We start from the raw sequence: 13409 nt of genomic DNA, 5'->3' as shown, positions 1-13409 counted from the left end.
TGCTAGAGAACTCCGGCCTTCAAAGATAGTTATTTTACAGCAAAGCTGTATACCTCTACCCCCCAACGGTTTCATCTCCGTTGGCGAAAACGCGAAGGCGCCAAAAATACACTTATACACTGCATGCTTCGCCCCTTCCCAGGTTTCAGGTTAGTGGAGATGGCCCGGGATTTTCTTATCCCCATATTGCAAATACCAATCCACGTCTATTTTTAATTAAAAGAACGCTGCTACTCTTCAATGTGTACTTTGCCTCAAATATACCTGAAGTCTGCTGCGCGCTGAATAATATGGACCTGTGTGAGTCTTGCCCGCAGTTTTAGTAGTTTTAGAATGTTTTGCCTGTTTATGCTTTGTGCTCACGCATTCTATCATCTGTTTTCTTTTTGTCCGGGTGAGTGAGTCCAGCGACAGACAGACAGACAAGAATGTTCGCTTTGGGGTAGCCTAGGAAGGACCAACGTGTTTAAAAAATAGGAAACCAGCGTCCGCGCAGCCGCACACGCGAAGTGCGTACTACCGGCCCCCTAGAATTTGTTTTCACGCAGCAGACTTGAAGCGTACGGGGAAAGGTAGCCCAACAGGCGTGATCAACTTTTCTCGGTTTGTACAGGGGTTACTTGTACATTTTGGCTACTATCTGAACAATTGACAACGGATGCCGACGGTTGCTGAAATTCATTAAAACAAATGAAACCTTTGGATGTTTGTTCAATGCATTGTCCAACTATTACCGCCTCAAACCGAAGAGTCAAAGAAAAACAAAAAAAAAGTTGTGGTTCTGATGTGACGCGAACCCATAACCTCCGAATTCCATACCCGGAATTATTTACCGTAAAAAGCATTCATATTCCGACTATTGTATAACGAGTGCTCAGGTCGTCTGGTGCGAGCTGATCGACACGGAAGCAACATATGCAGCAATGAAGCAGCGAACCAACAGAAGGCCGTGTTGGTTCGCCCATTAAACCACATTCAATCTCAGCATTCAGCAGTACCTCCCTGAACATTCCTGAAAAGAATACGCGAAGGTCGGATATCTATGCGCTGCTGGAGAAGCAATTACACATCTTTAAAGGCGGCTAAAAGTATCATTTCAGACGCAGTTCTCAAACGTCTAAGCAAAGCAGAAACACCATTCATCACCAAAAATCATGCATAAAAGAAAAAAAAAGAGAAAAAGTGGGGAGGTAATGTACTGCGCACTCTCTGTCCCTCGAGCTCCGAGAGGTCCGGCACCATACAGTGCAAATTGAGTGTCCGCAAGGCACAACTTTGGGCTGAGGCCGGGTTAACAAGTTCTTGACGAGCCTACAGCGAAGGACGCACGCACTGTCCATTCGGTGCTAATCGACACCGCGAAGGTCTTTGCGCCACGCTGTAAGCAAACACGCGCGTCGTGTGGGCACCGCGCTAGTTGCTGTGGCCAAATAACCACACAGCGCCAACTATCACGGCTGACCTCTGGCGCAAACAACGCTTAAACGGTTGACGAGGATTTTTCGCTACTCGTATAGTTCGCACCTGTTCGTGAGCGAGCCTGGAAGTAACTACGTAGGACCTTGAATATGATAAGGCTTTTCCCATTACTGAGTGCACGTGAGGTGCATATATACGGGCCGACTTAATTCAAAGGAGAAGATGAAGTCCCTTCAACGCGCAGCTCGCACATATTGGTCGCTGGTTACGACCGAATACGAGCTTGAGGAGGATCGCAAGCGTAGCATTTAACCGGTATTTACAGCGTAGTACAGGCAAGGACGAAAGGGGAGGACTGAACCGCACGAGCGCTGACTTTCAACAGCTTAATTCGATCGAGGAAACACGTCCAGTCTTTGCGCCTCAACAATGACAAAAAGAAAATGACGAAGACACCAACACGCTGCAGTTTTTAAACTGGCGAGATAGTACTAAGGTGATTATTGAGAACGAGAGGAAAATTCGCGCCAAAATTTTAGCAGTTTTTTTTTTTTTTAGGTCAGCGTAATTTTTTAGGTGCGTCTGGCTCCGCTGTGACCATACGAAAAAGAATCCGAAAGTTTCATTAATAAGACTCTTTGCAACGCTGCTCTCACTCCTCACATCACCCTGGGAAGTCACCCTGGGTTCACCCTGGGAAGTCACCCTGGGTTCACCCTGGGAAGTCACCGCCCCCACGTTGTCCGCACTGTTCAGCGACTTCTATCGCGGACCTAAACCATTTAATCTTCCACTGCGCTGCATTCTCACACCATCGATATATTCTCGAAAATGCACTCCCAAATAGTTCTTCACCAGATAATCCCCCATGCTACGACCCCGAATTCCTCGCCGCGCTAGGCACTTTTTCCCTTGAGAGAGTGTGAGCCGGGGTCTACCAACCACTCGGCCCCTCAAACGGGACAATTAGATCCTCAATTGGAAGTTGCCTGCACGACCCTTGAAGATTCAAGTAGTGTTATTCCTCCCTCCCTGTTATCCCCATTTCCCCCCTCAGACCAACCGGCGACACTACTTTGACGACACTACTACCTACCTGCAATACTATAGTGTCGTCAAAGTGGTTGGTATACAGGACGTCAGGACGAATTAACTTTTTTCAGAGCCTGCCGGTGCAGGAATTTCGGCGTGCTGCAATCATGGTCTTGCGCGTGGAAGCTACACCTCGCCGTAGGATACGAATTCAACTTTGCGAGCTGGATATCGACACAGCTTACTGGCGGTCATTTTTTCACAGCATAGCAGTTTAGGCTTGTGTTCCATCCATGCTTGGCGTCGTTCAAAACTTGGCGCAGAAAAGTGGAGAGGATGAAAATGCTATGCCAAGAAGTGTAAGGGGAAACAGGAGGGGAGGCAAGGAGCCGAAGAGCAGGTGTGGGGAGTGCGCCCTTTAAGAAAGGGCGCTTCCCGCGGTCGGAATCGATAGATTGATTGTAGGGTTTAACGCCCCGACGCAACGCAGGCGATGAGGCGCACCGTTGTGGAGGGCTCCGGAATAATTTTGGCCACCTGAGATCCTTAACGTGCGCCGGAATCTCGTACACACGGGCGTTTTTGCTTTTTGCCTCCATCAGAAAAGCGGCCTAAGCGGCCGGGAATCGAACCCGCGACCTCGTGCTCAGCAGCGCAACGCCTTAGCCACTGAGCCCCCGCAGCGGGTGACGCGGTCGGAATCGAACCTGGGTACCTCGCATTATAAAACCGGCGTCTACCCGATAGCGCTATTATCGCATCCGAGACGCTCAGCATTTCCTTTTGTTTCGTAGCACGAGCGATGGCTTTGGACTTTGTCTTCGGACTTTGGCAGTCTGGATTTTAGGCTATAGGAGGGTGGATTGTGGGCTTTCATTTTACTCAGTTTTCACAGAGAAAGCTTCGCTTTTTAACCACCTAAAAAAATCTAGGTGACGCGGCTATAGTGAAGACAACCAGCTCCGCTGATTCCTCAGTCTTCGCACCTCAATTGTGCACGTGGCCGAATTTTTTTGTTCGTTTTCATCCCAAACGGGGAATTAGGCACCGCGGCCATGCACGAGTCGAACCTGCGACCTTGCGTTCAGGATCCGCATGCCTTGAGCGGCCTCGACAGGTCTGTTAAGGGCATTCGCCTCGTTGCTGACACACCAACGCTGGCCCGACATGTATCCGTCTAGTGCCATGAAAATGGAGATATCGACGCAGAAGAGGGCTGTCTTTCAAGCGTCGTCGCATTTCTCGTAACTGCAGGTCCGACTGAACGCCTGTTTCGGAGTTTCCACAGCATGCCTGTTCCACATGGACGGAACGGAAACCCGGAAAAGGGAAGCAACAGGAGGGTGCGCGCGTCACCGCTGCCTTCGCCTGCAGTGCAGTGATGCTTTACTCGCGGAGTTGTGGTCGTGCACTTTACCGCACTCGTTGCCGTGCAACGTACCGGGCCGCCAATGCAGTGCACAGGTCCACCGAGTCGATCGGTAGCGACTCGCCGCTTTCGAGCGCGCGACTTGCGGGCGGGGGGCGCTGCTCGATTTCTCCTCCTCGTCTTCCGTCCACACGCACGGCGCGGAAGCAGCGTGATTCAAGGGCGCATTGCCGCAAACGGAATGACCTCGTCTTTGGCGGGTTATCCATTCGTTCCAGCCGGGCCAACGCGGAAGGCCTGCAGCCGTCGAACCTCGCCGTGGATTCCGCTCGTCCCGGGGCGGTGAAAGAGCACTCGACTCGAGTGGGAAGGAAGTAGTGCTGAACGGCCTCATTCATCTCCCAGCCTCTTTGCTAGAGCTACTAGATTCTGAAGCATTATCTTCCACTTTGCACGATACCTATTCAAAAAACAACAACGACAACAGCAAAAGGAAGGGTGCATCTTTCGTAATCTCATCGCCTTATAATTTTTTTGGTCTCGTTCCATCCGTTACTCCATTTCCAAATAGTTTTCTGTGGTTTGCGTTTTCATACGCCGGTAAACCGGCATATGTGTGTGTGTGTGTGATGCCACATGGGTCGTATAGTATTAAAGGGCAAGCGTCAAAGCATGCGACATGGCGTCATTCATATATTGGCAGCAGAGCTACCCGAAGTTTTCGTCAGCCAAAAGACTCAGTAATCTTCTCGTTAGTTCATTGTTTTTTGCGCATATATTTAGATTATCATGGCTGTTACGCAGATTTGAGGACAAGTCCTTTATTTGCTGAATATTCAATGCTTCGAGCTGACCAAATCTATTACATGAAGGTTCTGCACACCATTTATAAGCAAAAGACCCACACTCAAGTTAACAACAAATCTTCTGGCTACCATCTCAGACATACAACACGGCACACTCCAAAAGTAACAACGAACTATGGAGAGCAATCTTTCCTGTACCAGTCAACTGAAATATTAAATAAATTGGGAGAGAAATTAAACTTCGACACCAGTGAACATAGGTTTAAAAAACAGGTCAAAGAAGTGTTACTTAAGCAAAACGCTTGCAATACTGATATATAATTAAGGGTCTGAAATATATGTCTACATGTTCCCCTAAAGGTAGAAATTAGAAACAATTACAAACAAAAATACATTCATACGTAATTGTGACATAGTAGTGTAACTGATGAAAGTTCATGCGTACGAATTACTGCGTTTATGCGTACATTGTGATCCCTTTGTGAATTTGAGACCTATGCTTTGTATAATACATAGGAAATGTAGTAATGGCTTTGATTTGTGCTATTTCTCTATTACGATTGCGCTATTATACTTAAATTTGTGAACAGATGTGTTATTGTGTACGCTTTAAATCGGGTGGCTGAGGCCCCTGTCAGGCCTCGTCCGCCTTTAGTCTCAGCCTCCCCTTGGTGTTGCCAAGAAATAAAAATCAAATACTCGAATATAAACGCTCACTCAGATTGAAACATTCGGAAACTTCATACGAGAAGCAAAACAAAATTACTTTCGGTAGATAAATTGCTGACGAACAAAAATTGCTGAAGAGATGAATTTCTGACGAACATAGTTAAGCGGGCAGAGCCTATTCCAGCATTCCTGTTATGCGGCTGCCCCCCCCAGTTATCGGCATCTGCAATGATCGTACACTGCACTTACGTGCTTATGTTCCGCGTGCTTTGACGCGCAACATATTGCTTTCTCTCGCGTCATACGTATTACCGGTTTTATTCTCCGGTACACAGCAGGGTGCCCCAGTTGTCGGCTTTTTTGTTGGTTAGCGTGACTCTTTTACACACCTGGCGCCGGATTCAAGAAAGCAGTTTTAACGCATCGTTAAGTGCTGCCGCACCAGCAAGTAGCACACCTGACGGTGTGTGAATTGAGTGGTTTGTATGTCTAAACATTGTTCGGCTTTCTATATCGGATTACTCATGGGGCTGATGCCATGCGTCCCATCATTCTTTTCTTTTTCACACACGTAGCCCCTGACAAATTTAACTTCGAAGAGACATTGAAATGAATATTTCAAACTTATTTGTGGCTGCATTGTGTTGTTTTAGTCATGCAAGCCTTTGTTTCATTGTTCAGCGAACGTCCGGAGCATCAGTTGACCTCTGAGGCTCGAGAGCTGATAAAAAAGCAGTCTAGGCGATGTTTTATAACTACTCAATGCCCTTGTACCCCCACCCACCGCTTTTACCCACCGCTCGCTGGGCGTGTTGTACGCGCGAGGAATTACGGTAGTAATGAAAATGTAACGGGTGAATGTTGTGCACTCAAAGCACGTTTCCGAGCCGATGGACGATTATGAGAAAGCAGCGGGGGAAAGGGTGCTGGGTGCGACGAGTAAGGACACCGGCGTCTGTCCAGCAGCGCGCATCCGTGTAGGATGCCGCGAATGCGACGCCAAGTTTACGGGCAATTAGGCGCCGTGGTATGCGACGCCGCTTCCTTTAGTCCACCTGAACGGTATTCCTAACGGTTCCTATCCGAAAAAGAAGAAAACGAATAGGCGTGGCTAATGACAGTAAAAAATGCGCGAGTAAGCAGTTAAGAAATTGAACAAGCGCAGATGATGTGGGGTTGTCTACTTTTCAGACGGAGGCCGAAAGCGAAAACGCCCGTGTGTCGAGATTTCGGCGCGCGCGAAAGAATCCCACGGGGTTAAAATTGACCCGGAACCCCCCAATGCGGCGCGCCTCCAGGTGTACTTTCGGCGCGTTAAACCACCTAAATTTGAATTTTTTAGATGTGCGCGAGCACCTCGAGCGTATTGCAGGCATTACCGCCTGCAGCGATAGGGCTAAACAGTGATCTTGGTTTATCACAACTTGAGTACTGTTGGTCAGCTACACTACCTGCGAGGTCACAATGCGTGCTGGGACATTAGCGCCAACGCGTTAGCCGCCATGCATCTATATTTCCCGCATTATACAACAAATGGCCTCCCAGTACCAGCACTGTACACGTGTGAGGGCGACGGAGCCTGGGGAGCTCGCACAGACATTTACGAAAACTAACCTTCCAGGGAATAATTATTGCGCGCTTTAAAGAAAAATAAGCGATTCTACGAAGTGAACCGACGCTTGCTACGGCACTTGTCACTTTTTTTCCTCTCCCGAGGGCCATAGTGAAACCGGTCTGTCGCAATCAAGGCGCTTGTTTTGTCCAGCGCGTACGCTATAGTATACACAGCATAGAAACGCTTCCTGGCGCTCCTACACCAAGGCGCTTGCGTAAGGACGTCGTCTTGCTCGTTCAAATTGCTAATTCGTGCAAACAAAGAACGCCCTCACCAGAGCACATTGCTTACAGCCGCATTTTCTTTTTCTTTTTTTGGACACAGGGAATTACAGAAGAATAACAAAAAGAAACACGTACGCAACGCTTGCCCTTTCTTCTTTTTCTTTTTCTTTTTCTCCGTGGTCTGGTGAGCGAGACTCCGGCCAAATCAAACATCTACTCTCCCGTGCGGTGGCAAGCAGGACGAAAGTTTGCGTAATGATATCCTCCACTGACGTCGTGCAGATCGTTTCCCGTTCGGTCGTGCGGTCCGCGCTATGCGACGGCATCGGGGCTTTCCTTGATATCAATCTGCGCGCATGGCTCCGTCAGCAGAGACGGGGAGGGGCTTCGAACACCTCGGTGCGAATTTTCCGAAGGTGAACTGCTAAAGCACGCCTCGCGTGGGGGGCGGATCGTGTGACGTAAAGCTTCCCCCAGGTGGTGGACGTACCACACAGCAGCCCTTAACGGCGATTGTCGAAGGTTAAGTGTTGCGCGTCCGCACGTTCGACAGCAGGTTTTTAGCGTCGATCTCTGCCTTTTCACTCCAAATCAAACTCAGTTTAAACTCCGTGCACCAGTAGCAACAAGTTTCCGCTCATTCGGCGGACGCCGCTGCTACTCGCACTCCGTCGCGCGGAGTGCTCTGTTCGCGCTCGCAGAGATCGTGGTCACGAAGACGGACGGAACATGTTGCGCAGCCTGAACAGAGGCTCCTCGTAAAGGATGAACGTGTGCGAAGGCTTTTCCACTCCACTGCCTTCGACAGCAGCTACACGAGAGCGCGTTTGGCCAACACTACAACCGCAGGTCTGGAGTTTCCTCCTCTTGTACATGTGGTTTCTCAACAAGGCCGTTGCGGCTACTTGTACTGTCGGTTCCTATCGGCGTATTTTTTTTCTAAATTTAAATCACTGCTGTTGAGTTCATATCATTCCGGTAATAAATTCTACCGCTTGCTGCGGTGAAACGATTAGCCTGTTCTGTCTTCTAAGACGCGTTGGTCCAGCAAGACCTCGTGACGCCTACGTATACGCTGCGTGTTGTTTTGAATGAACGCGCTCATGCCCGTGGTAGTATCACCAGTGGGAGAGGCGCACGGGTGGCGCGTATCTACCCACGTGCGTGCCATAGATCCAGTCAGTGGGGCGCAGGAAAAAGCGGGCGGAATGAGTTTCGCGCGCGAGCGTCTAGGATTAGGAGGGGCCGCGGGCGGGTGAGGGGGTGTGTTATGCAGCCAAGACGATGATGGGCGAAGAAGGCGCGTTTCACCTACCTTTTTCCGCTTGTCCAGCGCAGCGGTCACCGCGGCCTGTCCCTTCGTGGCTTTCATGGCTCGCCAAGTGTGCGCATGGACCCACGCGCGGGCCTTTAATAGGCGCCGAGGAAAAAGGAACACTCTCTCCCGCGCCCGTCTGACTGGTCTTCTCGGCGGCACATTCGAACCGCCGTCCGCGAAGAAGCTCGCGAGCGTGGCTGCCGCCGCTGCTGCTGCACTTACGTAAGCGCACATGCAAGGGGCGCACACACACGCGGCTTAATATCAGCGTCCCCGCATTTTGTGCCGCCAGCGGGGGGTCGGCGGATGTGTCATGACTGGCGGTGTACGTTTGGGATGGTTACCTCTCCGCCTTGGCACGAAGTTATGAAACCCGCTGGGTTGGACAGCGAGTCGGCAGCGAAGCTCAGGCGAAGGCCGCCGACTGACCAGCGGCGCTGTCCCGTTCGGCCGCTGGCCAAGCGTGCAGGCTCCGAGGAAGGCCCTACAATGCCGAGCGGAGGATGCTCGGAACCAGGCGCCCTGCCTCTTCCAATCCCACGCCGTTCTTTCGCGGCGTCGCTCACTCGGCCGCTACGTGGTCGCGCGCATCGCCGCCTCATCCCCTTCCAACTTTCGCGCTGTTCCGTAAAAAAGATAGGGCAGACAGGGACGACACTTGTCCTGGATTATAAATGAAACACCAAGGCTTCGGCGAATGACAGGATTAGGAGGGTTATACCGACCATTACCAAATGTGTCCAGAAAGAAGCACGGAAGGAGGTTAAAGATCCCCGGGTGGTCAAAATTAAATGGGACCCCTCAACTACGGCGCGCCTCATAATTTGTGTGGTTTCGGCGCGTTAAACCTCACAATAAATAAATAAATAAATAAATAAATAAATAAATAAATAAATAAATAAATAAATAAATAAATAAATAAATAAATAAATAAATAAATAAATAAAAAAATAAATAAATAAATAAATAAATCAGAAGAGCGGAAGGAGCGTTTCCTGTGCGGTACCTGCTGTATTTAGCTTTAGAAAGCGCTTAGAGCTGAAATTCAGGAATCTGCCCTCACATTTTACATGAGCAGTTTTGAATCTCATAGCTACATTGTTCGCACCGGGGCCAACACAAGAAGCCCGTGATTTATGGTCGCTTAAAAGGTTTCATTAACCCTATTTCCTCCGAACTCAGTACGTGGGATAACGGAATACCGTATAAATGGTAATTCTCTGACTCCGGAAAATACAACTTCTTAGTATCAATCTAAGCGTATTAGAGGGACAATGTCGGACATTGCGGGTTGGGATTAAAAACACTGAGTCGAAATTTCCAACTGAAAAATGGTGATATATCGCGTAGCATGCATATTTAAGTCATCTGCGGCGCGCTATGTGTTCACATGACCAGGCGACGCATTCACGTGACCACGCTGAGTTGACCGGATCTGTGCGGCTTAAGCCAGCCGAACACAGTTCGACGTTTGCTTTGTTGAATTTAGTGCCGCTCGTCACAGCGCGAGACAAAATCTTTTCCTCTATCTTTTGTTTCTATTCTACTTTTATCTTGCTCCTTTTCGATGGCGTTTTTAACCTTGATAGTATTTTTTGTTTTGCCTTTTTGAATTCTCGCCGCTCGAGACAGCGCGGGGCAGGGTCTTTCTCTTGTTTTTGTTCTGAATTTATCGAAGAACAAATCCGAGATCAGTATATAATTTAAAGACTTCGGTAATTATTGTATAGAATGCGGTAAAGAATACGATTATTTCGTGTACACGTATGAACCGCATACATGTCTTTTTTCCCTGTGCCATGTGCGCTAAGCAACGTGTACATGTATGAACCGCGCCACCACCAGTGCTAACAGCGCGAAAGGCTTTGCCTAAATATACGTCGTCTTCGAAATATTACTATAGTCTGGAGGGCGCGTAGATGGCGATAGCGGTTTTCCGGACAAACAACTACGACGTACGCACGAAAGTATGGTTCAAACCCCAGGTTACTAACGAAAGAGTGGTACGCTTTAAACCGCTGTTCTCGGCTGCAGTACTGGGATGGTGTACCTCAATGTCGACACAGATAAACTCGCGCAGAATGAATCCCATTATTCAAGCTAGGTTACTCCACATCCGTGGTCTTTCGGGCTGAGCCACTTGTGCAAGGGGTGCCCCCTCTACCTTCGACGCGACCCTGGGTCAATCAAGGTCTACGCAGATGATGCACAAGTCAGCAGACCTACAAAAACACGATAAATCAGAGCTCCCGTTTCGTAACGCACTCTAAGCAGACGTCATGACGGACCACGCCACCGCAGAATCCCCCCGTGTCCGCCAAATGGACACGGCTTTCACGCCGGACATTCGCTGCTACAGGGCTTGATATCGGCGTTTCGTTAAACAGCACATCTGTACCGCCTCTCCCTATGGCCAGTTCCATGTGGTAAGCCGATATCCCTGTGTCACTGGGACGTCCATGGACCACAGCGGATTTATTTATTTATTAAAACATACTGCCAGTCCCTCACGGGAATCTCGTAGGCAGGGCATATACACAATACATGTCAGAGTTTTCGAGCATTGTGGGGCTTACACGGTCGCTATAGTACACATGATAAGCTCTACTCTGATAAGATAGGAAATACAGACATGTTTCTGTAGTCCTCTGACTGAGCATCAAGAGTGACAATAATGATTTGTCCCTGAAACTCATACGATGACGGATAGTGCGTAATATTTTCTCTGTAAAGCCGGTCAGAAACATTTACCTCGCCCCGAACTCCCCTTCCCCATCACCTGGCACCAGACCTGGCCTGCCCCAAAAACCAAACAAAACCATTCAATCAACGAACCAACAAAAATTTTTAACTAGTTTTATTTTCGTAAAACAGCCTGTAAATGCATGACTGGTGTACATTTAGCATCCCTTCTAATGTTTTTGCCCCATATCGGTCCCCCCTAAATGCTCTTTGCACATGACTTTTACTTCAAAACGGATGCTGTACATGAATAAGATATTTTAATTAGTATATCATCATCCACTTTGTTTTGGTTATCTCACCAGAAAATATGGTAACCAACTAGTGTTGCGCGCAGCGTAGCATTTTAGGTACCATCATCACCATCACCAGCCTATCTACGCCCACTGCAGGGCAAAGGCCTCTCCCATTAATCTCCAATTATCCCGGTCCTTCGCTAACTGCTACCAATTTACCCCCGCAAACTTCTTGATCTCATCTACCCATCTAACTTTCAGCCGCCCCCTGCCACGTTTGCCTTCTCTAGGAATCCACTCTGTTACCCTTAATGACCAACGGTTACCCTGCCTTCACATTACGTGCCCTGCCCACGTCCATTTCTTCTTGATGTTTACTAATATGTCCTCAACACGCGTGTGTTCCCTGACCCACTCCACTCTCTTCATGTCCCTTAACGTTACACCTATCATCTTCCGTCCCAATGCTCGCTGAGTCGTTCTCAATTTAAGTTGAACCCTCTTAGTGAGCCTCCAAGTTTCTGCATGCCCCGTAGGTGAGTACTGGTAAGATGGAGCTGTTATACACTTTCTTCTTCAGGGACAATGGTATGCTGCCATTCATTATCTGAGAAGCCCGCCGAATGCATTTAGGTACAATCCGCCATAAAGCGGCTCACTGCACCTTCATTGAAAAGAGCGCATGGTGCAAGAGCACGCAACACGCTATAAGCACACAGCTGAAAGTTGGAACACACATTTATTTTGTCGCGGACTGGGAGGGGATGGGTATATGACAACGCCGGAAGCGATTTCTGCCACAAGTAGACTCACCAAATACATTATGTGGAGTCTGTGCGAGTCACATGACACGACGCAGGCAACAATATTGTCCCTGTCACCTAGCTCCTCCTGTCCTTGTCCGTTTTTTGCGCTACACGAAGTCATGGAGAATATTGTACCATAGGCCAAGCGAGACCCTTACCGCGCGTGCTGCTTCAGCGTGGAGATTTAATGCGAAAGTGTTATACGATGCAAAAACCAGGCGTTGTCCACATCGGACTGCCCTCAAAAATTCTGCAACATGCAAAACTGCCCCCAGAAGCCGAAGTCACCTGGACCCCAGACCACTAGCTAACCCCTTGAGGGTACTGACGCGGCACACGCCGCTGCCCACGCTCATTCACACCGCACTGCTTCCCGAGGATACAAAGACCCCCATCTGGAGCAACCCTCAAGCCCACACCACTACAAACATATGCGCCAAAACACTCGCCCAAGAACGAACACCGCAAATACCCAGTCCCCCCCCCCCCCCCCCCCCACCCCACCCCCCGAGACGGAGCCACCACCTCCCGGACACTACAAACCAATTCCTATCCATGTAATACCCGTATACATGCCACGCACCTCCTATTTATACCGTCGCATGCGAACTTGCTCCAAACTGGGCATCCGTGCCACGTAGTATGGAAGTGCCAGCAATCCCCCTGCCTAGGTCAGCTAGATCCCAGGAATCCCGAAATAAGGATGCCTCCCACCGGGTGGGTGCCCTAACACCAAGACCTCGACTCAAACCAATGGAGCTTATTCATCATAACCATCATAATCATCATCACGAGTGATGAACCGTATACAAAACTGTTCGTGAAGACAGACCCTCGGTTCTGGCAGAAACGTATGTGCCTCCATCCTGCGCGAACACGCTGACAGCAAATTTTCCTAACCAATCGTTTCTGCTCCCCGTCAGTTGCCCGCAATACTCGCAGCGGTGACAGCTGATTACCAGTCTGGGACACAATTGTGGGACACTTGAGCTGCGGTCCAGTGCTACGAGGTCATGCCACAGCAGGAGCATATTTGTTCAACGGACAAGGTACCAGGGAAAGTGTACCAGCATTGGGGCCACGCTGAACGCATGACTAGATAAGCATAATCACGCTAAACAAGTATGTTCGCGGCATCCCGACAGCAAGCGTTAAGCAGTGTGGGGCTCAAAC

At 49.2% G+C, this 13409-nt stretch overlaps 1 protein-coding gene across 2 annotated transcripts in view; it reads right to left on the bottom strand.

Annotated features, from left to right (window-relative positions):
• The window catches only part of LOC144144523 (solute carrier family 2, facilitated glucose transporter member 1-like), a 68871-nt gene that overhangs the window by 32434 nt on the left and 23028 nt on the right, over window positions 1–13409 (bottom strand). The window contains exon 1 of one of the 2 annotated variants that reach the window (XM_077676009.1): window positions 8450–8593. The exons of the other annotated variant lie outside the window; for it this stretch is intronic. Coding sequence (XP_077532135.1) covers window positions 8450–8506 — 57 coding nt within the window. The 5' untranslated portion in view covers window positions 8507–8593. Of the gene's footprint in view, window positions 1–8449; window positions 8594–13409 lie in introns of those variants that run through there. 2 annotated transcript variants of the gene reach the window in all.

The sequence above is a fragment of the Haemaphysalis longicornis genome, unplaced genomic scaffold (genome assembly GCF_048455015.1).
Source record: "Haemaphysalis longicornis isolate Haplotype H1 unplaced genomic scaffold, Haemaphysalis longicornis Haplotype H1 scaffold_7, whole genome shotgun sequence".
In the NCBI taxonomy this organism is placed as follows: domain Eukaryota; kingdom Metazoa; phylum Arthropoda; class Arachnida; order Ixodida; family Ixodidae; genus Haemaphysalis; species Haemaphysalis longicornis.
The sequence above is the reverse complement of the archived record's forward strand: the minus strand, read 5'-3'. Positions and strand labels throughout refer to the sequence as shown.